General features: G+C 47.8%; 3 protein-coding genes across 7 annotated transcripts in view; 2 read left to right on the top strand and 1 right to left on the bottom strand.

The window, feature by feature from the left end:
- The window catches only part of Toy (paired box 6 protein twin of eyeless), a 50440-nt gene extending 32897 nt beyond the window's left edge, over nt 1-17543 (top strand). Inside the window, exons 6-10 of one of the 3 annotated variants that reach the window (XM_076808064.1) lie at nt 1172-1336; nt 2739-2821; nt 6980-7206; nt 8036-8349; nt 11490-17543. In XM_076808064.1, coding sequence (XP_076664179.1) covers nt 1172-1336; nt 2739-2821; nt 6980-7206; nt 8036-8349; nt 11490-11578 — 878 coding nt within the window. In that variant the 3' untranslated portion in view covers nt 11579-17543. Of the gene's footprint in view, nt 1-1171; nt 1337-2738; nt 2822-6979; nt 7207-8032; nt 8350-11489 lie in introns of all 3 variants that reach the window. The other 2 variants (XM_076808062.1, XM_076808065.1) reach the window with 2 other exon arrangements.
- Nucleotides 17544-17653: 110 nt separating this feature from the next.
- LOC143366741 (transmembrane 7 superfamily member 3) lies at nt 17654-23911 on the bottom strand. The gene is made up of 8 exons (XM_076808067.1): nt 23769-23911; nt 21861-22199; nt 20750-21012; nt 20199-20370; nt 19949-20119; nt 19671-19817; nt 18531-18791; nt 17654-18108 (listed from the first exon to the last, which is right to left on the bottom strand). The coding sequence occupies exons 1-8, from the start codon at nt 23863-23865 to the stop codon at nt 17984-17986; spliced, it is 1575 nt and encodes a 524-aa protein (XP_076664182.1). The 5' UTR covers nt 23866-23911; the 3' UTR covers nt 17654-17983.
- A 300-nt stretch (nt 23912-24211) lies between these two features.
- Nucleotides 24212-27863, top strand: part of LOC143366715 (ankyrin repeat and SAM domain-containing protein 1A) — a 70829-nt gene continuing 67177 nt past the window's right edge. For all 3 annotated transcript variants that reach the window (XM_076807991.1, XM_076807990.1, XM_076807992.1), the window contains exon 1: nt 24212-24348. In XM_076807991.1, the coding sequence (XP_076664106.1) occupies nt 24245-24348 (104 nt within the window). In that variant the 5' untranslated portion in view covers nt 24212-24244. The remainder of the gene's footprint in view (nt 24349-27863) is intronic.

The raw sequence follows: 27863 nt of genomic DNA, 5'->3' as shown, positions 1-27863 counted from the left end.
TGTAAACGTGTTTGGATACCTGTGCCTAATCATAATTTTTTTTTGCTCATGGGGCCCTGCGGGGGCCTTCTAGTCCCAACAAGGGAAGATCCCGAACCCGAAAATTCCAAAAATTCTGAAATTTTGTGAATATGTGGAGGATTTCCTCCTGATTACAATGCAATTTTTGTTTGCTGCCCAAATTCACTCGAAGAGGGTGAAATTAACCCTTGAAAATTCGGCTATTTTCCAATTTTGTGTTATAACTCACGAACTGTAAGAGATAGAAAAAAAGTTTCAAGATAAAAGTTACTTCTTTTAATTAAATCTACCATTTAGTAAAAAAATTATTTCACAGTTCACGAGTTGTAACACAAAATCGGAAAATAACCGGATTTTCAGCGGTCAATTACAGCACCTTGGAGTTAATTTGGGCAGCAAACGAAAATCGCGTTGTAATCAGGAGGAAATTCTCTACATATTCGCAAAGTTTCAGAATTTTTCGAAATTCCGGGTTCGGGATGTTCCCTTGTAAGTAGACAGCAACTGCTCATCAGCCGCCTTGTTAAATCCGCCACTGCTCTTCGTGTCTCCTTAGGTTTGCCGTTCTCTCAGTCGCCTTTTTATGTGGCCCTCGATATATTTCTTGCGATGGTGCAGTGATAAAACGTCAACACTGCGTGGGAGGCAATGACGGGCAATTCTAGCCCCGACGACTCCGACCTATGTCGTCCAGGGATCCCGAGGACGTTAGTCCTTATTGTTCGTTGCAAAATCGCTGAAACGATACTGCGGGCCAGTGGGGCACGGCTCTTAATTGGATCGCTCTTCTCGAACTGAGCGGCGGAAAGTTGGAATGGCGCTGGTTGAGAGTCACGCCACCCTTTGACTTCCGAATTTTCTCCGTGTTGCCGCGCCGCCACTCCTCGAATGGTAAATTAGCCGCGCGTTCTACGGTTAACGAGAGAATAACCCTGAAGAAACTGTGCCCTGAATTGTGCTCGCCACACGTCGACGCTCGCCGCTAGTTTACGCGGACTGCGAACACTGAGCTTTCATTTTGGAGAATAGCTTCGAACGTGGGACTGATATTGAGGATGCTTAAGTCTTCAGTGGATCACTGATCGACTAGGAACGATTGAGAAGGATGTAACTTACTTTGCAAATATTGTTAGGGTAATTGTGTTTCCAGATACTGGCTCCTTATTGTCGCACCAGCAGGAGACCACGTCCGATGGCAACTCGGAGCACAATTCGTCTGGCGACGAAGACTCGCAAGTACGGTTGAGGCTAAAGCGGAAGTTGCAGCGCAACCGGACCTCCTTCTCCAACGAGCAAATCGACAGCCTCGAGAAAGGTTAGCACACACCAGTTACAAGGGAACATCCCGAACCCGGAAATTCAAAAAATTCTGAAACTTCGTGAATATGTATGGAATTTCCTCCGGATTGCAACGAAATTTTTGTTTACTGCCCAAATTCACTCTAATAATTGTAATTGACCCCTGAAAATCCAGTTTTTCCGGTTTTGTGTTGTAACGCGTGAACTGCAAAATATTTTTTTACCAAATGATAGATCTAATTAAAAGAAGCAACTTTTGTCTTGAAACTTTTTTCTATCTCTTACAGTTTGCGAGTTATAACACAAAATCGGAAAACAGCCGAATTTTTAGGGGTTAATTTCACGCCCTTCGAGTGAGATTGTAATCAGGGCGTTGAAATCCCCAATAATGTATCTCTTCCGAGGCCAGGTACTTATCATACGACCCTCGTATTCACAAAGTTTCAGGATATTTTGAATTTCCGGGTTCGGGATATTCCCTTGTTAGATAAACATTCAACCTAATAGCCGTGCATCGAGGCTCTACGCATGTACAACCCCTGGCAATAAGTTTGGAACCAAACGCAAAAGTGCGAAATTAACGAGAAACACCAATATTTTTTATGTATAATATGCAACGGTATGTATATGAAACGCGTGGTTTTTCCAGAACATCGGTCCGTTCCATACTAATTTCCCAGACACATTTTGTTTCTTCCATATTTTGTATTATATAATAAACAAAATTCTTAATTATTTTCGGTGCTTTTACTTTAAAATAGACCAATTTAACATTACCACGCGTTTCATATATATACCGTTGCATGTTATACATAAAAAATATTGGTGTTTCTCGTTAATTTCGTATTTTTGCGTTTGGTTCCAAACTTATTGCCAGGGGTTGTATCTCTGTGCCAATCCTCGACACCCATCCGCGAAATAACAATAAGTAGGTACCTTGTACATCTTTCGCAGCCAATTCTCCAAAACCATGTCGCTCTAGGCGCAACGAGAGATTAATTTGAATGGTACAGATATTAAATATCGATCGATGGAGCACGTACCGCGGGCCGATTCGCGGCGGTACATAATAATATTAGTAATACATATATCCAGATGGCGCGACTAGTAAATTACTCCTCTCCGTACGGATTTATCGTGGCTTCGACGAGCACAGGCTCGCGCCGGCGATGTATAACGGCTTTAATTGGATCGGCGGCTATTCAAGTCGGCCCAGTCGATTCGAGTATCGTCGATATAATTATCCCTTTTAATCTTGTCTCGCGGTGATTCGAAATTATGCGCGATTAATGGGTACGTAGCGGCGTGTCCGTAGTCGGAGCACGCTGGCACGAATCGCGTCAACGATCCACGGCGGAGAGAGAGAGAGAGGGCCACGTTTAATAACGAGCACTTGTTGCAAACTGGTTTCGTTTTAGAATTCGAGCGGACACATTACCCGGACGTGTTTGCACGGGAGCGTCTCGCCGAGAAGATTGGATTGCCTGAGGCACGTATCCAGGTGAGTGTGAATGTGCGAATGCGGCGTGTGCTTCCTCTTTCTCGTTCGCTCCGACCACCCCTCTTCCACCCTCTTTCGCCCGCTGTTTCTCGCTTCCCGACTTTCTTGCCCTCCCTGCCACCTCACTTTCTCCGCTGCTCGGTGGTCCTCCACTTTCCACGGCGACGTCTTCTCTTCCCGTCTTCCGGTCGCGCCGGCCTCAAGAGGGTGGCTGGGTAAGTGCGACGACGCCCTTTCATTAAACGCTTTAAACGCGTGTCCATGCCACGCTGGGGCTACTTTGGGAACTTCAGCTGCTCTCTGGCCTCTGCCGCTCTCACCCGGCCATCAGACTTTACACCCAGTTTCGCGGCTCCGCGCGGTTCAGACTCTCCCCCGTGTCATCAGCGGCATCGTTACATCCGGATGATGTAGAGGTTCACCCGTGTACTTGGCCATCGACTGTTATCATCGAGTGGATTCTCGCGTGACACGTTTTCGTGGCTCTGATGAGGGCCAAACGCATCGCGGCACGGTGTATCGCAATTAATTAATATAACATCCGCTGCTCGAGCAGTAGGGTGGCGTAGCATGGTTATACGAGCTAATATGTACGCAGCCTTATCGAACATTGTTTGGCCGCGCGGTGCCGCTGGCTCACCCTGTTCTACCCTCTTGCCTATCCGACCGCCCTTCCTCCCTCCTGCCCTCTCACCACCCTCTCACCTGGCTCGACGATAGGCGGGGGTGGTGAAGTGGCCGGCGGGCTTTCGCGTCGGTGGTAGTAACCGGGCGCTGAGCGTTATGTGGACGTACAAACAGTGCAAGACCATGTTGACGCATGTTTTCAAGCCTCGTTGGCTGGTATTGATCTTGCTAAGTGCAGGAAACCGGGAGTGCCGGTGCGAGAGGTAAAGGCAGAGAGATAGGGTAGAAAGAGAGAGAGAGAGAGAGGGAAGGCCGCGAGAGAAGGAGGGCGAGGGAGTAAGAGAAAGCAAGGTAGACGGAGATGAAAAGAGAGAGAGAGAGAGAGAGAGAGAAAGAGGGAGAGAAAGAGGGAGAGAAAGAAGAAGAGGTGAATAGACAGAGAAAGAGAGGGCAAAGGGGGTGAAAGGAATCATTCCACCGGCGGGACTCGGCCGTCGTCGGACCAACGAACAACAAACGGAGAGAGGAAGACGAAGGAGTGAACGAGAGGAGACAGACACAGAGGAAGAAGAGGAAAATGGGTAAAGCGAAGCGTGGCGTGGCAGGACATGGCGCGGCGCGGACTCGCCGCCACGGCATGGTACACGAAACGCCACGGCACGGAACCGTGAGGGATCCAGTAGACGGCCTAAGAGGGTTCGAACGCAACCATGGCAACGTCGCGTCCCCAGGGAGGTTGCCCTCTGATTGGTTGTTCCTCGCTTTTCCACCTATACCTTGGATATATATCTCGCACGAGTTTCGCCACGCGCAACACCACCGGCCCCGATTATCATCCATGGCGATGGACGGCGGGATCCCCCATGTGCGCGCGATGGCCGATGTGCTCCGATTTGCGAGCATTAGCATATCCAAGCCGCGAGGAATGGACCGTTGACGAGCATCGATGGCTTTTACTCCTTTCTTCAGGCTTTTACTCCTTTCTCTTGAACTCTAGCCAGGACCTTTCTCGCTCCATTCTCCCTTGAAAGCATCTTCCGAGGACTGATGCCGAAAACCATATTGTACTTCGTTCGTGTCATAGTCCTCCTCCTTCCTCTCTGCTTTTCACCCCTGTCCCACGAATTTCAAGGAATCCTTTACTTACATTCCACCGAATCCTCCCACTTCCGTCGATCAATGAACACTTTCCAAGCACAAAAATTAAGGACGAATGATGTATATCGAGAGCTGTTTGAAATGTTAGCAAAATCGAATGTTCCGTTCGCGGGGGCGATGTTCTTAACATTCGCGTGCGTCGCCAGCCTCTAAACATTGCCAATCAAAGTGGAGAAGCTACGGCGAAGCCGAGAGGGAATGGCGAGGGAGTGCAGCCGGGGTTCGTGGAATTCCGAATGGATCGATTCAAACGAGTTTTCGGGACGCGGTAGGACGAGTTTACGAGGAACGACGGTATTGGGCGAAAGGAGCCTCGGTCTCTGCAGGCTTGCGAATGGTGGATATTCGGTGGGGTGCTAGAACGCGATTTGCTACGTCGCCGGGCAAGATGAAATTTATTTTTTGATTCGATCGAAGGCCGCCGGGCGTGCACTGTTCAAGATCAACTTTCGCCCGCGCAGCAAATGGTCCCCGGCCGTTCCTCCGCCGGCGGATAAATACGAGCGATAATCACTCCATTATTCTGTTTCTCATCGATAAAGCGAACGAGCGCGCGCAAATTAGCGGGTAGAATCGGCTGGCGAAATAAACGATACCCCTGCACGCCGGTTGGCCGCGATCCTCCGGCGTATTGTTAGCGAATAGTAATTGAAAAAGTTGCGCCCGCTCGTCGGCCATCGAATTTTTCTATCGCTGTATTCTCATTATCCCGCGGGCGAAACGGCAGACGCTGGCAATTGCCGGGCCATTAATAAAGTACCTATACTGCAGTCGCAAATGAGGAAAACAAGGAGCGGTTTTGTGGCACTTTTTCCCTCCGCAAATGAGTCGAGCAATCGACTGGGTGAATTATAAAATGGCTGGGGGTGTGGGTCCTCTTTTTCTGCTCCCTCGGAATTGTTGCAAACGTGATTGCGAGGGAAATCTTTCGATGGGAGCGAAGGACGACGGAAGACGGACGCATTAGAGGGAAAAATTACAATGTAATCTGGGGCGAGTTTGCGCTACGAGGGCTTGGGGGAAACCGACATATCGGAGGGAGAGAGAATCCTCTTATCGCGACGAGGTATCTTCGAAATCAAGAGGTCCATGGAAGCGCGACAAAGAACTTAAGCTCCGATTTGCTGCTTGAGGTTATCGGTTATTAGAGGCACCATCTCGAGTGCTCAGGCGAGAAATCTGGGGGATGACCTATCGCGGGTGCCTATAGTCCTTGTTAGTAGGGTAAACGATACAGTTGTTGACCAGGGTACAGTAGTTGAACACTTCAAATTTTAGCCGCCATAGTCTAATGCACATGCGCGCTTCCGCATCAATGATGCACTTTGATGAGAAAAGACAGTTCTACCTTTCGTTTCAACCAAGAATCGATGATTTCAGTACAAGCATTCCGCCGTGAGATCGTCGGAAAGGAAAACGTGTAATTTCAACTCTCGATGGATTTAATAAAAATGATTTTACAGTAAAAAATATGCCATTTTCTTTTATATTCAGTAAGTGCTTAACGACTGTAACTAGACCGGTCAACAACTGTACCAGGACCGGTCAATAACTATACTTTTGAGTTACGTATCTTTATAATAGCATAACATCGAAACTACTGATTTCTTCAATGTTTCATTGATGTTACAATCATCCTCGACACTTTTCTTTCCGCCTGGTATAACAAAATTTCATTTATAAAATTCAAGTTACTTATTCCATAGCGTTTACCTAAACCGAAGCTCTTAGGTGGTCAACTACTGTATTGTTTACCCTACCTATGACGACCGAGCTTCATCGTACGATGCGCGATTAACAACCCTCGAGAATCGGTACGCAAATCATGTCGCGTGTCCCTGAATCTAACCGGCGCGCATATTTTACCACCATCTTGCGCTTCCGCAGAAAGAAACCGCCTGACGGTAGCCCGAGCGTTGCCACGCGTCAGAAAATCGCGGAAAAATGGAAAAGAGGGACTGGTGTACGAAACGAGAACGCGTGGGTGGGTAGGGAAGACGGGGATAGCAGCGAGGGTAACTCAATTTCCCGGCCGACAACTGCTCAATCGCAATTAACAAACTGCAGGAGAGTCTCGTGCAAACTCGGCTGCGCGGGTTTCCCGGCGCGGGCGGGGAGGAAAAAAGGAGTATCTAGATTTCACGCTGTAGGACAGGAAGGGCGGCGAGAAACGAGCGGCGGAGAGGACGAGGGGGCAAACAGAATGGCGAGGGCCGGGGGATAGGAGAATGAAAGAGGAGAGCGTGTGCACGAGAGGAGAGTGAGAATGAACGGGCGAGAGTGCGGGGATGGATAGGTGCGGATAATGCGAATACATCGCGCGGAGTGACGCCCCTTATCATGACAAAAGCACCGTCATTGCGTCGGTTGCAGGTGTGGTTCAGTAATCGCAGGGCGAAGTGGCGTCGAGAGGAGAAATTACGGAACCAAAGGAGAGCAGCCGTCGATCAGGTAGTCGGCGGCGGAGGCAGCGGGGGTGGCAGCAGTACCGCGCCGCCGGCTGCAACCCCTGCCACACCACGGATACCCTTAAACGCTGGATTCAACGCCATGTACTCGTCGATACCGCAGCCGATCGCTACGATGCCTGACACTTACAGGTAACTCAGCCTCTACCTACCCTTTCCTTTGTTATTCCGCGACACGTGGTCACCAGCGGGATTCTTTGGATCCCGTTCGTGCCACGATCACGGGGGAAGAGGTTTGAACAAGTGACGTACGGTGATTCGTTATTGAGCAACGTAATAATTAACCCTCTGCAGTCCAAGTATTAAGTACTGTATCAAGTCTTATAGCCTGGAAGGTGTTAATTAGATAACTGCTTGGAGTTCAGAGGGTTTACACTTTGGCGTCCATTTTGGTCTTTGTTCCTGGTTCTGTTCGTGTACGAGAGTATTAGAAAAACTTGTAGCAATGCTCTACGACAACTGCGATTCATTGTGGGAGGTTTGCTGACCGAGCGAGATAGAGTTCGATTTGGTTCGCTTTGTGCAGAGATCGACGGATATAGGTATCAAACGCGTGATATCGGACTTGTTCAAACTGTCCTCATGTGCGCGGTTTTCTCCCTAGATATATCGTTCACTGTTACAGATTCTTATCGATTCCTTTAAACCCCTGTTACAAATTAAACGCCCTTTCTAAAAGGGTGAAGAAGGTAGCGCTCTTGAGTGTCGGTGGAAAAGGTATAGCGAGCTGCTCGAGGCCCGCTCTTCTGTAAGACGATTATCCCTCAGGGTAAAAGCCACTAGATACGTTTTCCGCCATTCACTGCAAGGTCCACCTTGGTCCACTCTGAGTTCCAATGTACCGACCTCCAGAAACTGTGCCGACTGGGTCCCTTGGCCGTTGATGGCCGTCACTCAAGGGCGCTAACCGTCTTCGACACCTGCTACTTTTACAATTTCGCTGTATCTGTTCTACCAGCAGTGTGTACACGTCGAATTACACCATTTTCTCTGACACGGGTCCGTGTTCTCGTCGCAGCTCGATGTCAAGCAGTTTGGGCGGGTCAATGGGTGGAAGTTGTCTTCAGCAGCGCGCCGAGGGCTACCCGGCGTACGTGTTCCACGAGCCCCTTCACTCTCTGACGCAATCTTACTCCCACGCACACAGCACTGCTGCGCACTCGCAACCCCATCGCGGTATACCGACCTCTCATGGTGGAGCTCCCACCACGCCAGGAGGACAGCCTGCAGGACCAGGTGGTGCGCCCTACCAGCCGACGACCTCGACCGCGACTGGTGAGTTTCCGCTTAAAGGATTGTTTGTTTGTTCTTGCTGAATCTTCAAGGCCGCCCATTGCTACGATAATCAAGGTCGCGTTCCCTTCGCTGTCACGTCTCAGCCAGGTTGAGGCATAAATTTAGGTCCCTTTCGCGATTACGTAGGGAACGTTAACCGAAAACTGTATCCCGCAGAATCTGAAACTCGTGATCCAGGCTATAGCCGACTCGGCTCGGCTGGTCGGAATAGACAAAGCAAAGGGTGCACTCGCGTTAAACAGAAACCACGAGTCCGGGCGACTGCGACGGGCAGAAAATCCCGAATTGTGTCGCGCGTTACTCGATGCGTGTCGCTTGTACAGCACGGTGCACAGATTCTGCACCATTGAAACTTTGTGGTTTATTACACACGCTGGAGGATTCTATGCGCGCGGTGAAAAAGGGAAGCACGCGCGTCACCGCGGGAACTAGTTACCGTGGCAAACGACGGAAGTGGAAATACGTTGAATGGGCGCAAGGAACTTTGTTCCGGCGGAGACGCATTTGAAATTCACGGCTGACGCGGAAAATCGGTACATAAATTCTGCACGCTTTCGTAGCAATCTGCTCGTCTCCCCTTTTTCTTACCGGCGGTCGTTACGTAGGATAATTTGTTTTAATCGGCGCGAAACGTTGAAAGTATAAGAAAAAGGTAGGGAAACGTGTGTTCCTCAAAGCCCGCGGAAATCTCGTAGAAAACTGCAACCCCTCCGCGTACTCCATCACTAGCGCTTGCAAATTTCATCGTGCTCGCTTGAGGATACTCCGGAGCCTCTTCTCGCGCAATCTACGCAACGCACAGTGGTCCGAATCGCCGAAAACGTGATAAAAAATCCTTACGTTCACATTTCACCCTTTATCATTACGAAGATGGTCATTCCAGGGGTTTTTGGGATCGCAGAATCTGATTCCGAGGTGAAAATTTTTATTAGATTAAAACTAAGCCCTGTAGGGGGGAGGAAATGTCGATAAAATAATGTTATGTTTTGTTTAACAGTACTGTCTGATTTGATTACGTTATTTGAAGTTAATTACGGCATCAAGATTAGAAAAATTAACAGAGATAGCGTTTTTATGAGAGAAAAATGTTTTTATTTATCCATGAGATGAAATTGTAAATTCATTCGATGTTATTAAAATATACAAAAAGTTATAAATAACTGAAATATAAGAAATTATGTGATAGTCGTATGTAATCGCGTGTTACTTTTTTTGGAATCGACGGGCATCTTTGAAACTTATATTATTTGATAGTCTGTAGTATAAGGAATGTACGTGCAAAAGGAGAAGTTGCACTTTTTTGCGACTTCCGAGAAATAACCAATTATGTTGGCAGCAATCAGGCCGCTTGCGCGGAAGAAGTAAATGTCTCGTGGTAAAAATAACGTAATCAAATAAGACAGTACTGTTAAACAAAAGATAACATTATTTTATCGACATTTCCTCCCTCTACAGGGCTTAGTTTTAATCTAATAAAAATTTTAACCTCGGAATCAGATTCTGCGACCCCAAAACCCCCTGGAATGACTATCTTCGTAATGATAAAGGGTGAAATGTAAACGTGAGGATTTTTTATCACGTTTTCGGCGATTCGGACCACTGTGCAGCGGTCTGTTGACCGCAAGGAACTGCGCCGCGATGGTTGGCAAGTGAGGCCCCGCGCAGTGATGGAAGTTATTTAGGCAAGCGACGGATGGCGGAGATGGTACAGAGCACGTGGGTCGTTCGTCCATGGAATTGTAAAAGGATTTTAAAACAAATCTCGCATGGCGACAGCGGGCTGAATCGAAGAATGGGATGTTCGGTGGTTTTCCACCACCCTCATCCGACGAGACGTGGCTGGTGAATTTTCCATTCTCTCGATTCTCACTTTCTCCGTTCTTTCCTCTCGCCACCCTCTTTTTCCCTACAACTTTCCGTTCTCCTCCGGCTCCTGCTGTCCCTCGGCCCCCTACCCTCTCGTTTAGCGAAAACTGCGGAGGATCGACCCTCCTGCTATCTCTACCCTTCATCCCCGTTTCTCTCCCTCAGCGGGAACCCTCTCCCTCTATCTTTATCTCTATCTCTCTGCCTCTCTATCTCTCTATCACCCTATATCTCTCTCTGTCTCTCCCTCTCTTAAGCTCGTTCGCACTGTCCCTGTCCCCGTCCCACTGGCTCTTCCTCTCTTCAGGGTGTACAGAGGGGTGAACAGAGGATGTGGATGGGTTGGGTCTCGCCTCGGCTGGGCGAGCGCTCAATAACGTGCGAACCCAAAGGGGAGGAAACACGGGGGTGCGCGGCGTACCTACAGGAATGGAGTGGAACGCCGTAGAATGGTGGAATACTGCGGAACACGCGCGGCATTCCTCTTGTCTTTCGCCCCGGTCGCTCTTCCTTTCGCTTTTCCATCTTCCCTCAGCCACGATCCTCTCTCCCCCCACTCCCACTCTGTTCGCCCGTTCTCGCTTCTTACGTGCGGAACGAGCCGCAACTTATCCATCATAATCGTTTTACGTGCATGAGCGCGGAGGACTTTCACCGCGCTCGTTACCACCGCCGCCGACGATGGTCCCGTCGTCGTTTCCATTCCCGAGTGCCCGCCTGCCTCTCGACGTATCGCTTTCGAGAATCTCGCACTTGATCTGCTTCGCTCGCTGGGATGATAATCGCGCCGATACGCGCGGGCTTCGGATGCGTCGTTGCGACGATGAATTCTTCATCATTTCGCCCATTTTTGCTTTCTTCTTTTCGGCATAGGTCGTCGATAGTTAAGGAATATTTATCACCACCAGTAATTTCCTGCAGTAGCTACATCCACCTCGAATAGTCAGCCAAGCATTAACACCTGTTTACCATTGACTGCTAGAGCCAAAGCAAAGCTATCCTCCGCGACGTTTCTGTCTTACCATCACCTCAAAGTCTAATAGTCTAAAGCATCGGGTGCGTAGTCACACATCTGTGGCTAATGTCAGTGTAAGGCGTAACGTTAAATCTACTGCGATCTGTACTGGAGCAAGGGACCTCGAACAGCCAGAGATCTTTTCCTCCAGTTACGTAACATTGCCATCCACTCGTGTAATCACCGAACGAAGTAGATCTTCGTTGATCTAATCACGCAGCAAACGTGTCTGTTCCAGGCGTGATATCTGCAGGCGTCTCGGTGCCGGTGCAGATCCCGTCGCAGACTCCGGACTTGGCGGGCAACTATTGGCCGAGGCTCCAGTGATCCCAGCTCTTCGGGTTCCCGCCTGCGAGCCTGCTCGTAGGCCAGGAGAGCCCGCCGCCACCGACAGTCACCCCTGGTGTAGTGCCCCGGCCACTACTCGCCTCCCTCGGGATACCGACGCAGCCAGCGCAGCATCAGCCACCGAACACGCCGGCCACCACCCCCGTGCACACCTCCGACACCAGTGAGTGAATCAACCGATCAAATCTCTTGGAACGCGGTCTCCTCCTCGGAGATGGGCCGTACGTGCGCGCGCGACACCTCGGCATCCGCGCGGTTACTCGCCGTCCGACGGATCGCTGACCTCGATCACTGCGCTCGACGGTTGGCTCGCGGAGGCAGCCGCTAGAACTCACCGCGAGGATCCCTCGCGGGTGAATTACAGCGTAGGGAGTGCGGTAGCGGTTCGATACGAAGGCTAGCCCTTTGGCGGAGTCACTTGGGTGGCCTCCGTTCATTTCCTTTTAATTTATTTATTCGATTCTTGGGGCCCTTTCGGTTGGTAGTCTCTGATGATTTGGAAATGCGGAAAGGGGATTTGTTCATCTTGGTCTGTTGCTTTATAACGGGGTTCATTCTTGTGAGTGTAATGGTACACGGTTGTCTAACCACTTTACTGTGATTAGATACCGATTGGGGCGCTATAGATGAATCTAGCATCTAACATATTTCCTTTCGTTCTGTTCGGGAAGAATGTAAGATTGCTTGCTTCGGAAACGTGTGAACGACTTTATCACAAAAAAAAAGGGTTAAAAGAATCGTACCTGTGGACTTGCTAAAGGAACGATGCAACAGGAGTGGAAAAAAGAAGTTAACGAGTTTGCTGTAATTCGATTAAATTACCTAAGTAGTTGGAGGCTCGCCAAATTTCACCGACGAGCGGACACTGCTGGTGCTACCTTCGCGAACCAGCAAACAGGAGCATGGGCGTTTCTGTTTGTTAGTGTAGCCTATCCCATTTGTACGACACGAGAGCTATTTATTCGCTCGCGCTTGGGATCCTCTGACTATCTTGTCGGTAGCATCTCTCAGTTGTGATTGCAAGTGGTGTCTGAAGACGAATGCCTCCGCGAGCCACGAGTTTCCGACGGTGCGCAGCGACGGGCCCGTCGGCTGTTGCACGATCGCGTTACATCGAGGATGATCGAGCTGGAATCAACGGTTCTTCTTCGATTAATCTAGAGGTCGTAGAAGTATACGCATGACCCGGGTCACGCAGGGTAATATTATCCACCTACTCACGACAGTACGTACAAATCAACGCCGTAAACCTCGTTGCAACGAAACTGGTTGTTGGGCGATCCACCGCAATCCTCCGACACACAAAATTCAACTTGGGGACCCGAGGACTGACAATTAGGCTGGTTATGGCGAACTGTTTGAATTCGCACTGCAGAGACCAAGTGGAGCACTACATCTCTAGATGAATTTCATGAATGATCAAAATATCAGTGACTAATATTGTACGTGAAATGCTAGTAGAATAGTAGAAAAGCTTCCCTCTTTTTTTGGCAACTGTGTGTATCACCTTGCTGATTCGTTGGATTTTCTTCTTCTCCGTTTATCTGTACCATTTCATCGAACACCGTGTACGCATATTTCCCTCCACGCAACAGCCGTGAATCGACAGAGGAAATTTCGAGGGATTCGAAGACACGGGAGGCGGGCTCCCGCTACGAATATTCTCGCGAGACTTTGGGGTGGTTCGAAGCCTGGCGCCCTTTCGCAAGGGAGGGAAGGCTGGGATTGATAGCCGGTTGGAGGGTGGCTTTTTTCGGAGGCCGGCCATCACGCTTGCTCGCAGATATGGCGTCGGCTGACAACGCTCTTCAGGCCAGACACTTAATCGTTCCTTCCCTTGCCCAGGGAAAGTGGCCACGATCGAATTCTCCTTTCTGACTTTCGGAATTCTCGAGCACCTATTTCCGATTAAAACCTCCGAAATTCATTTACTGCAATATTCATCTTGATTTTAGTAAAAAAAATATGCATCATCTCTTTTAGAAGCTTCTAAATCACATTTTGTGATTTGAATGAATTTTGTGAAATTTTCAGAATTTGATACGTCCTTGATTTATTTCCCACCTTTTTAATTAAATACCAAAGGTTTCTGTCGGACAAGATTCAAGAAGAAAATTGCATTTCCGTTTGTAAAAGTTTCAGGTCTCTGGTAGGCACAAAAGGAACGTGTCAGTTGTTAGAAAATGGTGATATGTTTTATTACCATCAAACCCCGCTAAAAAGCTTGCCAAAACAGTGTCTGATTGCGGTGGATCGGTCTACGAGCAAAATTCAGAACCAGTCGCATCGAACGGACCCCCTCGCAGGATTCGTCTTTACTGACTCCGCGCGTAATCCCGTTAAAAGTCGACCCTCTTTCTCGCAGACTTTACGAAGGGTTCAAGGATAACCATAGCTTTAGACTCCTTCGTGTGTACCTCGACGAGGAAAGCGTTTCCCTCCCCCACGAGTTTCGCTCGAGCCGACCGCGCTCCCTCTTGTTCAGAAACGCAACGAGCAACGATTTAACTCGCGCCCAGCGAGCACCGAGCACACTTTTACACTGTATATTTTCCCTCCAACTACACGCTAACGGACGATCGTTACACACTTTGGTCCAAGCCACGCGCGATTCTAGATTAAGACAATCCGATCTGTAGCTGGTAACCAGGATCACTCTCGCGTTGATTGCTGTGAGCGATGCGAGGGCAACTCGGAAGGACAATGCGGAGGGCTCTTTGCAGAGGAACGAGGGCCGAAAAGGCGTCGGAGTGACGGGGTCCTCGAAGACGGGCGTCGATGGTGAGAATGTCGAGCGGACGCCGCGCGTTTCGTAGACTTGACTTGGAGTCTCGAACTGGCTCGACGCGCTTAAGGACTGCTTCGCCTCTAGCGAGCACATCGCCGTGTTTTTGGTGTTCCCAGGAACTGAATCTCGTCTCTTTTATCCCATCTTCCCCTGTCCCCCCCGTTCTTGAATCACTCGCGACGCTCGCGATCGAAGCGCGCTCCGTCGAGCTTCTGTATAAAGACGATTGTAAAATAGCGATTTGTTACTCTTCTTAGCCTGTAATGTACATTAGAAAGGATCGTCGACACGCTGTTGTATATACGTGTAGGTAAGACAGACGGTATATTCTCGGTGCCGTTCGATCGTACCACTTCATAGAGATCGTACACACACATACACACAACTCTCTTCGACCCCATTGTATATTCGGTGTTCTCCCTTGGACCGGAAGCGAACGATGGCTTCCAACTCTGCTGCGCGAACAGCCAGCGGAGCTATCCTCGTTGACACGCTGGTAAGACGCGACCTGAACCTACATTTATTCGCTCATCGTTCCCTCCCACGGAGTCACTGTTTGCCGAACGAGACCTCGTAACTGATCTCGGAACGAGAACGTCGCGTCGCAACGAAATTCTTTCAAAGTGAGAACGTTCAAACGGGGTATATAAAAAGATTCGAGCGAGGTTGGGAGATATTGGGCCTCGGGATCGTCGATTTACGCTGCACACGCTGAGGTGTTCATTCACAGTTTATGTGAATGTATCAGACTTCGATGTGTATTAGTCAAACTTCAGCTGGACTTTCATTCTCGTAATTAAGAAAAATTAGTGTCTCCAGTTTATTTCTCGATAAGCTATCACAGTGCTTCGAGTTTCAGCGTCCATTCCATTTCCGCCTGTCGCTTTGACCTGCTCAACTAAAGCAACAAAAACCACCAAGTCCGGGTGAACTTGCTCGCGCTCTACAAAAGATTAATCGCGCGAGCGCTAATCGACGATCGCGCGGCTTTGAAGTAAGTTGCTCGCGGTGTGAAGCAAAGCTCGCGGAGTCACTCGAGCCGAGCAAAAGCGACGCTGCTCGCCTGAAGTTCCCTCGAAACTTGTGTTTCCGGCTGCACGGGGCGCGAAAGTGAGGAAAATTACGGTACAGGGTAATTTGATATATATGCACTACCTCAGACAAGGCTATTCGCGCGATAGAAAACTTGTAATTAATCGCGTTACCGATGAGAGCGAGGGAGGTCGGTGAAGGTGAAGGGCGCGCGACCGCCAACAACCGCTTGAGATTTCCGTCGTTTGGCGCAGCTCTTCGACGACCACCGCTTCATCGCCTCCCTCTGTTTCCTTCTTTCGTTCGTTTACTCGCGACTCGTGTTTCTCGCTAGTCGATTAAACTTCGTCGTCGGTGTTCGCGGCTCGACGCGGAGGAACGGTGGTTAAATCAGTGACTCCGTATCACTTCGGCCCTCTTTCTTCTCCTTGTCCCTCGACCTTCGCTGTACCGGGGCGTACTCGGACCCACGTTCTTTTCCCCACCGAGCCATCAGCATCCACGCTTATACATGTATATGAGTGTTACAAGCAGCCACTTGTTTATAACGGATCTCGCGACTCGATCTCCGCGCAGCTCGTTAATCTGCAGACGCTGTCTGGAGGAGCTTCGGGTCAAAGGCTGTTGGCGGGGATCGCGCGAGATCGGCGTAGCTGACGGAACTATCTAACGATTTAATCGACAGTCAATAGGGTAATCACGTAATCGTGCGCCGTGTCGAACGAAAGAACAATGTTATACTCGCCAATGTTGTGCAATGTCGTCCCGGAAGGAAGCGAACGTTGGCACTGTACGAATTCGTCGGGAACGCTTTCTGCCGGGCTAGCAGATACGCAGGACACACACATGCACACACATAGGATACAACGTACACACATACACACGGTAAACGGGAATTGTACCTTAGTAAATTTATATTTTTGGAAAGGACACGAAAACAATGCAGCCGCGCTAAGGGGAGAATCTCTCGCGGATGCGAGCACCGCCGCCGCCACCCCCGATCGCCGAGGGTGGCCACGGTTTCGATTTCGATCGTACAATTCGTTCAGATCCACATGCACCACTTCCTCGTTGACATCGTCGCTCGCGAACCAGAGGTTCTCGTGATTTTTGCTTTGATATTCAGTTCCTATCACTCCCCATTAGGGCGGAGCGGAAAATTTAAATTTGAATTTTCAGTTGGCCTGGGTGCGGGATAGTTGTCTTTTGATTAACCAACACAACTGTAAAAAAAATTTGGAAAAATATTCATGTCTGCAGGTTCCTTTTTCTCCTGAAAATGATTATATAATCATACTACATAGGCGAAAATTTAAATTTGAATTTTCAGTTTTCCTGGGTGCGAGATAGTTGTCTTTTGATTAATCAAATACAACTGTAAAATTTTTTTGGAAAAATTCATGTCTGCAGGTTCCTTTTTATCCTAAAAAGAATTATATGATCATTTTAGGAAGAAAAGGAACCTGTAGACACGAATATTTTTCCAAAAATTTTTTTCACAGTTGTGTTTGGTTAATCAAAAGACTATTCAAATTTAAATTTTGTCTATATAGTATCGCTCCGCCCTACTCCCCACCCCTTCGAAAGACGTTACCACCGTGCGCTCCTTCGAATTGTCTTGCGTTTGACGCCCTTCGCTGCTCAGTTTTGTAATGTCGCCGAGGCGGCACGAAAGACGAACGATTCCGTTACACGCGATGAACGTAGACCGTGGCCGTGACCAGGCCGTGATTAAATCTTCGACAGATCGACCCGTGACGCGGAAGTGGTTACGCAGTTTTCTTATTATCTGTAACAATGATACTTAAAAATAACGAATACAGTGTATGAGTATTAAACAAATTTATTAATGAGAATATAATATATTATTGCGACAGTAATCTACGTAAGTGTTGTGAATAATGGAGATAATATTGTTGCTGTGATTACCTTTAAGATTGTAAGTAGTAGGATATATATAGAAAACCACTGTTAGGTGTCACTGTCTCGATTCAATAAATGTTATTTCATTTTAATGACAATGCAAACTCACGTGTATTCGTTCGTTACGTCACAACCTTCCGTCCTTTACTTACCTATGTGCATTCGTATATATACAGGGTCGTTTACTATCGCATATGGGCACAGTAAGATCAGCTGTGCTGGAAGATTTTGCACCATATGAGCCTCCATCTCCTTTAGCCACCGATTGCAAATATTTGACTAGAAGGCAGGAGTGTAAAACACATCGGACGTAAATTTTACTTCGTATTAACTTTATTTCGTAATTCAAGCTATTACATATAAACGAGTAATAACTATCTTAACGTTATTTTAAGAAACTCGCCCGCTCTTGAGACGTGTGAAAAGGGTACAAACACGCAGGCGCATAAAATGGTTCGCTTTCAGCTCTCTTCAAATACTAATACATACGCGAATAAAAACGTTTACAGACTAAAAAACCTCAGTCTATGAATATTTCTTAAGTCTCTTTCTTCGACCTGAGTTAAGACAGGCTGTTTGTATGGATTTGTAGGTTAGTTCTTATACATTCATTTTCGTATGCAAACACCGCCAATGAAACCCTATCCGATCAGAGGCGTCGTATCCGTCACGAACCGCATCGGGGACGGTATCGTTATTCCTGTGATCCACTGATTCAGGAAACGGTACAATGCCAGTAATACCCAGAGAACGATTAAACATACGTCTGAAAGTGTAATGGTATGTTAAACATATAAGTCTCGGTGAAACGTGTTCCTATTGACGTTTGGCAGTCCTGTCCAAGGTGAACTCCCGGAGTCCAATCACCGATTTTATCCTGTCATTAATTTGCAATAGAAGCTATGGATACATATAAAGTGGGACTGCAAAGTGTTAGAGGTTCAGAGGCAACTAGAAGGATCAGTTAACAGGGATAGATTTTCAGGTTCACCAAAAAGATCTTCCCTGAGTTTGCCCGTGGAAAGTTCTAGGGCGACTAGTTCAGGCGGTGGCACATAATAAAAAATCAACCGAACCTAATGACTTCTATCCCAAACTTTTAGCGAAATTCCGTCGTGGGAGGCAACCCGGCGTAAAGGGCTTCACCGTGGACAGGTCTGATCCATGGGAATCAGAATCAGCCGGTACCTTTGGTTTGAGTCGGTGGGTAGATGACAGCCTGATTGAAGTCACTGACGGTAACCCTCCTAACCACATTTATAATGATGTATTTCAGAGACGACCCAGCGTAATAGTCGATCGGCAGGACCATCATGTAGGACGAGAATATGGCACACGCAATGGCTGGTGTAACAACAGATAATAATGCGAACACGAACGATGAAACGGTACCGATAGCAATGAACAGTGTCCAGAAGATCCAGTCACTTTCGAGCATTGTGAAGCTATCTGAAAAGTAAACGTCGAGTTGCATGGTGACCACCGAAAGAATTCCGCCCGGTATCATCATTAAGTACAGCACAAAGCGAGAGGGAGCACCTACTGTACACTTTCACCGATAGTTTTTGTAGTTTCTTCGATGCGCGCGACACTACCGCATGCATAAACCACGAGGACGCGTCCGAGCTGCGCGAAAAACAGGACAGAGGGTGAACAGCCCGATCATCTGTCGACGCCGGGATAGGTCGGACCGATACTCGACGCTGTTACGCATGCATAGACCGTGTAATCTAAATAGGTCCAAGCGAAAAATAAATATGAGGAGCGGGAGGGGAACACAATTAGGTGAATGTGAATCTTCGAAGCTGGTTAGGTCGCTTCGTGGGAGTCCGCATTGGGGTGGGCTGTCTGCACGCGACGATGATTTTTTCGCGCGTGTACGTACGCATACGGGTGCGCGCGCGTGTCGGTGAGGGTGGCACGGAGGGTGATGTGCCGCGTTATGGGTGAGAAAGGTAGGAGGCTATGCGAGTGCCCGCTGCTGCACGAGGGGATTCGGCAGCCGAAGTTTCCACATGAGCGGGCAACATTGATAAAAGCTACCGGGGATGAGGGAGGGGGGGCTCTCTGACTGTGCTTCATCCCTTCGCCAAACTCAAACTAACTTCGATTCGGGGCGGTGAGCTGTCCCTTCCACCCCCCAAACCCTCCCCAATCCCTTTTCTTTTCGCGTTACTACTCTCCGCTTTTAAGCCGGCTTTCATTATTTTCCTATAATTTGCTACAACCCCCCTGCCCCGGCGATCCTTCAGACAGAGCATGCAGAACGCTTTATTTCCGTTTGCGTTTTGTCGACCGTTTCGCCGGTTTAGTCTGAAAGTAGCGTACCTGGAGACTGGAAGTAGACCACGCTCGAGATGAAGAATCCTAGGGTGAGACTGAATAATGTTATGGCGACGACCTGGAGGCCTTTATAGCAAGCCCCCCATAGCAGCGTGAAAATCAGGCCCAGTCCCAGAGCGATCGCTATGTTGGCTGAAACGAACGGAACGGAATATTTCTATGTTACTGCGCCGCGACACGATCCACGATCAGAATCGTAGGGATAGTTCGCGCGATTGAAGCAACGGCGGAACGTAAAATGGAAGATGAGATTGGACACTCACCGGACGATTCGGTTTCCTGGCTGATGGCGACCGTGACGGCGTAACTGATCATGGTCGAAGTGAACAGAATGGGCACTGCCATGTCGCCCGGGTAAAGCGCGTTCCCTTTGAAGACCGCGAGGGCACCAAGGAAGAAGCAACCAGCGCAAACCAGTTTCGGGAAGACCGCACCTGGAAAGAAAGGGTGGTATCGCCGATGTTTTCACTGCAACGTGAATTATAGGTACAGCATTGACGAAGCGAAACGTACTTAGAACTTGACACGACTCTGGGTCGACCAAGGGGCTGCAGGCATACGAGAAAGTCGGCACATAAGCTGCGGAGTAGCCTCCGTAACTGGCGACCGTCACATAAACCGATCCAGTGCCGGTGTATGCGCTGAAGAATCGTCTCATCTGCGAGAACACGTCGGCGTTCGATACCTGACCGCGAAACAATTCTTCGCTGTATTATGATGACGAAGTACGGAAAAATACAGGACGATAATACATCACGAGAGTAACGTAAATCTAAGGGTCATGTGCAACGTAATTCATAGTCTACGGCCGGTTGATTTTCTTCTAACTATACAGCTCGCTTAACTTAATTTCGAGGGCATTTGTCTACATTAATCGTAACTGAACCCTCTATACAAAATTCCACGAATTAATTGCCATGCGAACCCCTTTGTGCGATTCAATGAAACCATTTTGTTGTACTCTTAATGCGTTAAGCGATTATTTAGGATGGAAGGAGAATCTTGTTTTTTCTTTTTCATTTACATAGAAGCATGTGGCAGGTAGACGGTTAAGCTGCCAGTACCTGTCGGCCGTTCTGCACGATATCATCCACGGTCAACATATTTATGATGGCCGTGAAGTAGCTGTCACGATCGAACTCCTGCGATGTTAAATACAACTGATACATATCGTGTTGCACTGGATTTTTCTCACAGGTTGAGTTGCCGTTCAATGGCACAGAAGATGGCTGAACGTCGACTATTACCATCGCATCTCGTACGGACACCTTCGCGTACGGCGCGATTTCGGTATTGAACTCCATGTTGCATCCACCCGGTATGGGTGCTGCGAAGAGAACAACAAATTGATGGGCGAAATCGGTGGCCATTTTTTGTTACACAACTTAACCATGGAACCCATTTGAAATTATCGATGGTACACACGGCGATGCAGTAACTGTTATCACTTTAATCAAATGATACGCAACTTCTTTACACGCTCTGCGCAAAGATGTATCATCCGGAGCGCCTACGTCGTCGCAATAAAACCGAAATGTAGGATTCCGAGCTTCCCTACAGAATTAAGAGAAATTTGTTTAAAAGATTCATAGAAATCGAAGGTCGAGCTTTTCTTTATTTCTTCTGGTTATCATAGTGTCGATTCTGTTAAAGTGATAACGATTTCTGTACCGCCCTGTATATCAAGCGCTGAATCGGAACGCAAAGCTCGCGAGAAATTTGTCTGGACGTCTAAATCAGCAGTTTCTATCGCAACGTGTGCTGTTATTTGAATAATTTAATGCTTGCTACTGGATAGTCGAATTGATATGGCTACACGTGCTTTCGAATTACATGAGTGTTAATCGCAGTATGGGCAGTGGCGGATTTAAGGAAAAAGGCCCAGGTGAAAAACGTTCTGAGGGGCCCATTTTTTCGGGAAAATGAGAAGGTAGTTTACTAAAAACGTGCTAAGTATAGTAGTACAGAAAAAAATGTAGCATTTGGATATAATCATAATATTTGGTCGAAGATGGGGCCATGGAGGGGCCTTCTGAGCTGGGGCCCAGGCGGCAACTGCTCATCGGCCGCCCGTTAAATCCGCCACTGACTATGGGGAATTTCTTATAATTTTACTGGTCCGAGACATGGTACAAATGGATCTGTTGTAATACGCTAAATGTCGAGAGTACTCACCATTAGCAGTATATGGAATAACAACGAGCAGGGCGTCAACATGGTGGACGTTATCGTTTTTCAAAAACAACTGCGTCGTTATTAGCGTACCCGGCTTAACAAAGAGGCCGATGTTTGATCCGAACACACTTCTGTTTGAAACTTTATGGAGATGGTCTCTATCGTATGACAGAGTGACATTGTATTCATATGCGTGAACTTGTGCGATAATGAACGAGGCATCGGAAGAGACGTTTGTTACGTTAAATGTTACGTTACTACTGGGGGCAATGTTTATCTGTTGGATGAATGCATCGCCGCTTTGAACATTAGATAAAGCCACCTTCAATACACTGCCATCTGTAAAACGTATTACACATTATTTTCATAACTTACACAATACTAGTTTTACAGTTAAACAATCCTGCCGTATTTTATTGTACACAAAAGCAAACACCAGAGGTAGTCTGGTGTGCTTGGGAGCGGAAATAAGAACTAGAGTTTCATTTTTCTTTTTACTGTCCAGAAGTGGAGTAGGGAATCGTAAAAGATTGATAAAGTTGTGAGTTTATAGTTCATACCCGGTACACTCGACATCTAAACTTCAATCCTCCTTCGCTTATATTTCAGCTCATTATTATAATTCCCGCCCTCCTGATATTCGAGGACTAAATTTGTTTCCTGATTTTAAATGTAAAGCTTGACGATATATATTTTTGCACTATGCGTCAGAATAATGTTTAGATTCACTCTGTTTCTATTTTTCTTTCCTAGTTTTAGTTTAATGTTAGTTATTTAGTTACAGTTAGGCTTCTACAGTATTCTCCTGCAGCCTCGCCCTTTACTTCGATAGTCTTTATGTATTGTTTTTCTCTGTATGTTTCAAGTAATAAAGACGAATAAAAATAAAAATAATAATAGTAATACTAGTCTGATGAGTGTCGTTTTGCACAGACGCGTAGCGACTTCATTACATGCACTGATACGTTCAGGCTTTATTAAAGTACCTGTACGCATATTGCGCACAATCAAAATATATATGCAAAGCTGATATAGTATGTGTGTAATAAATGCGATGAATGATTAAAGATAAGTAACATGCGTATTATAAAAATATTCACGGAATATATACATATATAATAAACTTTCTTTGGATCAGATTTTATTTATTTAAATCTCCCTTTACATTTACACATTTGTACATGTTTCTCTTCTACGTTGTTACTTATTTGTTACTTCGTATGTAATGAATATCTTACGCAATAAAAATGAAAAATATTGCAGTACGAGCTTGTAATTGTATCCTATACACACGAACTTGGTAGCTACGATAACAGCTGTCAGTAATTATTGTCTAATTAGAGGGCATTGCCAAGCCGAATCAGCATAAACTATTATTATACGCACTGGCTCTTTTCTGTTGAAAAATGTTACATAAACATAAGTTCATCAATGCAACAATCTGTCTAACGCTATCTTATACATCACAAATAATGGCGATGTGTGCACACATTAGTTACAATGTCTGATAACAAGTCTACCTAAGATATCCTTGAGCCAAGAACAGTTTCTCCCTTAAGACTGAAATTTTCCTCCAAATGCACAATCTTCAATATCTATTTACAACTCGAGACGCATTTACATAACACCATTCCCCAAATGTAATTAATCCGACATGCCCGTAAAGCTTAAAAAACACGGTATGTATATGTTTGTACCAAGGAAGAAAGGTTACGCCGTAGCAATAACAAAAACAATTCGATTGGTAGTCGGATGATTGATTTTGAAATTTTCCAACGTACGTAACGGGATTTGCGCGCCGCACGGCAGAAATCGATGGCATTTAATCGAATTGCAGGAATTACACCCGGGCAAGAGGGACAGTTTACTGATAAAACAGACTATCGAAGTTTGAGGTTATGTGCTCACCATCGAGAGACTCGGTTTTCGGACTTTTCTGTACGGCCAGACAGTTAGCGGCGAGCAAGAGAATGATGAGTGGCTCTCTGATGAGTCCGCGACTCATGTCGATCCGGCGTTACGAACCGCGTGACACACTTATTCGATTAAATTGCTGGTGAAGCCGAGAGCTAGCGGGAAGCTACGGAAAATCAGTACGGCGCAACAGCTGGCACTTGACAGTCGGCTAGATGCCCGAGCGCGGTACACATCGCAGTCCTCGGGCTGCGTCGCTCCGTCTCGCTTCAGGCCGGCTAGCAAACGTGGGCCCCGCGATTCCCGTCTCTCTCGCGCGCCCCCGTGTTGGCGAAGTGACCGCGAGGTGGCGGGCCAGTCGGCCCCAAGATGGCCACGCTGGATCAATGAAACGCGAGTAATCGTAGTAAAAACAGAAATTGACAAGTGTGCAGGTGATCAGCAGGCCTCGGTTACGGTGTAAATGGACCATGGGGAAGGACCAGGAGCTGCTAGAGGCAGCGAGAAGCGGAAATGTCACCGTGGTCGAGAAGATATTGGGTCAACGAGCGAAGAGGAGTGGTCCACTGGCAAGGTGGGTGTCACCGTACCAGACTTTTGCTTTTCCTCCGTCTCGTCCATCGTTCTGCCGTTCCGTTTCGCCTTTAACGCGGTATCGCCCGTCCCAGACGGGATCCTCGGCCACGCTCGTACGTGACACGTACACGTTTTCTGTCACGTCGCCGAGCGATCGGTGTCACGTTCCCTTCGAATCTCTCCTGCCGAAGATTTTTGTCCCGATGATATCGCCGCTCGTGCGGGGCTATCCACTGTCCTCCCGGATTGTTTTCTTTCGTCTCGACCAGCGGTTCCGCGTCCGCGTTGCTGATCGGGCACGGGTAACTGTGTTCAGACGTAAAACTGACCCGAGCGAGTCATTACACCGTACCGGTGCCCCCGTATCCGCGTTAAATTACCCACGCTCGATTGATCGCCGCGTTTTTGTAATTAATTCCGACGGTTTGTGAAGTGGTTCCCGTGGATGCGTGTACGTGCTGCCACGGGAAATAGCACGGCTCCGCAGCCCCGAATAGTTCTCGTGATATTAATTAATGCGATGGAATGCGTTTTAACCGTAATAAATTATCCTCCATTTTTATCGTTAATGTGTTTGCTGAAAGCGCTGTAATTAGTGTCTCGTTCTGTTCCTTTTTCTCGCTCGCGTGATACGCTTTTTCATAGATACCTGATTCCGTGCTGCGAACCGGTAATTGGATTTACGGTGCGTGTTTTCATGAAAACTGTAACCGCGTTTTAAAGCGAGATCGCGCATCCACCGTGCCGGTTTGTGTACGCCGCTTAACAATCGGGAATCACCGCGTAACGCGTACTATACGGGGTGTCCCACAGAACTTAACCGTTTGAATCGTTACCAATTACAGTGAACCACAGTTCGAGCTCTCGTTTTCTCTTTGATCATTCGGTGCAGAGTAGTGTATCCTTTCTTTTTGAAGTTCTTAAGGTCACGTGCAAGTTTTTTGGTATCGTACACTATAATCGTTTCGATTCCCTTTTAGCGTTTATTAAAACGACTTCAGCAAGCACCGCGGAAAAGTTTTTTGAAAAATTGTAGGGATCGCCTTGAAAGATTGAAGATGAGTTTAAAAAGTCAAAATAAGAAGGAACTTGTTAAAAATATATCGCTAGCAGCTCGTAGGCCCCGTTAAACCTAATTATCTAATGGGTAATAATTTGTGATCGAGTCTTGTGGTCCCCTATATATAATACATATCTTACTAGAAATAGTCGCGGGTATTTATTATAGTATTTTCCTGAGATAATCAGGTTTGCTCTGAATATCTATAGGGAATAACACGCCCGGTATGTGCTGGCTCGTTATTGTCCAGTGATTATTCATGATTTCACCGTGACCATGAATCACCCTGTGCGCGAACCGTAATACGATGCACGAAGGATGCGATGATACGGACACGCAACGATTCCTCTGTCAATAATTGTTATTGAGATCTGCATTTAAAGTTTTACTCACACTACACGCCACTGTTATCCTATCTCGGACGATAGCCGCCTGTTAGTTGCGTGTCACTTGGACTTTACGCAGGAAAAGATTTTAATTAAACCCTACTGACTGCCGTTGAAAAATGTCAGAGGCCGCGCTCGTATCTAGAAGCGACACCGGAACATCTATTACGGACTTATCGAGCCGGTACGGATTTCTATTTATGGGGGAGCAGATAAAGGGGCTTATTTGGTGGGTAGCTATTTATTCTCAAGGGTCAAAATGATAAACCTCGCTCGGACGCGATAGATCGTAGACGAAAAGACGGCACCGAGACCCCGTAATATCTTTGCCCTTATCCTTGGGCCATGTGTGGGTGACGGTCCTCAACTTCCGTCCTCCAAAGCCGCGTGGTCTGATGAACGATAAAAACTTTGCTCGAAAACACCCGGTATAAGAACGGCGACTTGCACACGTTTAACTGGTTCCCCCTGTAAAAAGTAGTTACTTTAACAACTTAGTCATCCTTTGGCCCGAGTTAGCATAGTTGAGCAGCATCGTCATCACCGAGCCCCTAAAACGAGTCATTTAACCGTACACACGTGGACGGAACGAGTTCCACGCAGTACGGGCAATTTACAAATCAATTCGCGGAGATGATTGCGCCGGACGGCTCGCGAGCGAATCAGTGCTCGCGTCGAGTCATGAAACCCGAGTGGAGCGGGGCGCAAATCTGAACGAATTCGCTGTAAGGTCAGCAGCGTCGATCGTCGATCATTCCCGATCGGCCCGGGTCGAGGCGGCCGATCGACACAGGCAGTGCAATTAGTGGGACACCAGTCGGTGGTCTCGCGTCTTTATTGACCCAGTCCCGCGAACTTCTCGACAAAGACGACTCTGTCGACGCTTCTCGACGCTTCCCATTAATTAAGTCACGCCGCGCTGGGACGAGAGGCCGACGCGTTTGTTTTGAAGAGAGTAGGTGCGTGGTGCTCGTGTACAAGCTGCCGCGCGTGCTTCGAGTGCGCTCACGCACTTTAACGCCGATTCTCGTTCGCGTGCAAAAACCTCCGGCGAGAAAGAGAACGGTAGTCGAGTGGGGCCCGGGAGGGGGAGGAGTTCAGCAGAAAGGAGCGGAGAGCGCAAGAAACGTTTCCCCTCAGTCACTTGGCAAAAGTAGATGAGGCGAAACGAGCGAGAAACGCGCGGACAGAGAGAGAGAGACGGGTAAAGGAAGGTTTCGAGCACACGACGAATCTTAAATGTATCGCGATAAACGACGTCTCTTATCCTCAAGTATCAGGCACGGGAGTAGCTATTACCGCTCCACCGTTCCGAGCAGTTTAAGTGTATTAGAATTTATAGGATTCTCGTGCATCGATCGTTTCAGTACCTGCATCTCGTTTCAGAGGAGTCGAGCGTTACTCGTTAAAACAAAAACACTCGCGGTACGTTCAAACCCATTGCTACCACCGCCAAACAGTGCCGAACTGATTACCCAAGGCCATCAGCGAAGGAAATAAGTGGGCAGGAAAAGTTCCCCTTGTCAGGATAAACGCTGGAAGGTCTCTCGAGTCGATTCTTTCTTCGACCCTAGGATAACGAATTGCCTCTTTCGCTCGTCACCAGCGGGTGCAACTTGTCCATAACCACAAAGCTCGCCCGCGGCAACGTTCTGCCAAAGCTTTTTACCCGTTCTCTTGTGGTTTCTGCTCGTCTGGCTGCCGCGTGTCTCTCCACCCTCTGTTCGCCGGGAGATCACAGGGAAGCAATATAAAACGCGGCCCGGAGCCCGCGCTATAAACGACACGGGCGACACGCCACGGGGGTGACGAGAAATATTTTTGCGATGCTAATCGCGGAATGGGCGCGCGCACACCGTATACCGTGTACCGCTGCACAAGAATGTGTTTATCCTTTGTTTGCGCGGCGTGTTGACTTTGGGTCGGGCAATAATTTTAATCACGGCCCCGGGGGCAACGAAAGGGCTCCTCCGCTACGAAAACGTCGCCCCAGGCCGCACCGGGGTCCCGCGAATTGCAACTTTTAACCTCATCGTCCGGCCGCGATAACATCGACTCTCTTTGATG

This window comes from Andrena cerasifolii, chromosome 3 (genome assembly GCF_050908995.1).
Source record: "Andrena cerasifolii isolate SP2316 chromosome 3, iyAndCera1_principal, whole genome shotgun sequence".
NCBI classification, from domain to species: domain Eukaryota; kingdom Metazoa; phylum Arthropoda; class Insecta; order Hymenoptera; family Andrenidae; genus Andrena; species Andrena cerasifolii.
This window is presented reverse-complemented; position numbering and strand designations above follow the sequence as displayed.

Bases quoted from the DNA above. Each gene is read 5' to 3' on its own strand.
- LOC143366741 (XM_076808067.1), bottom strand. From the start codon at position 23,865: ATGAGTCGCGGACTCATCAGAGAGCCACTCATCATTCTCTTGCTCGCC. The intron at 22,200-23,768 runs GTGAGCACATAA...TACGTTTTACAG, and splicing joins GAAAACCGAGTCTCTCGATG to ATGGCAGTGTATTGAAGGTG. The intron at 20,371-20,749 runs GTACTGGCAGCT...TTTCGCGGTCAG, and splicing joins TCGTGCAGAACGGCCGACAG to GTATCGAACGCCGACGTGTT.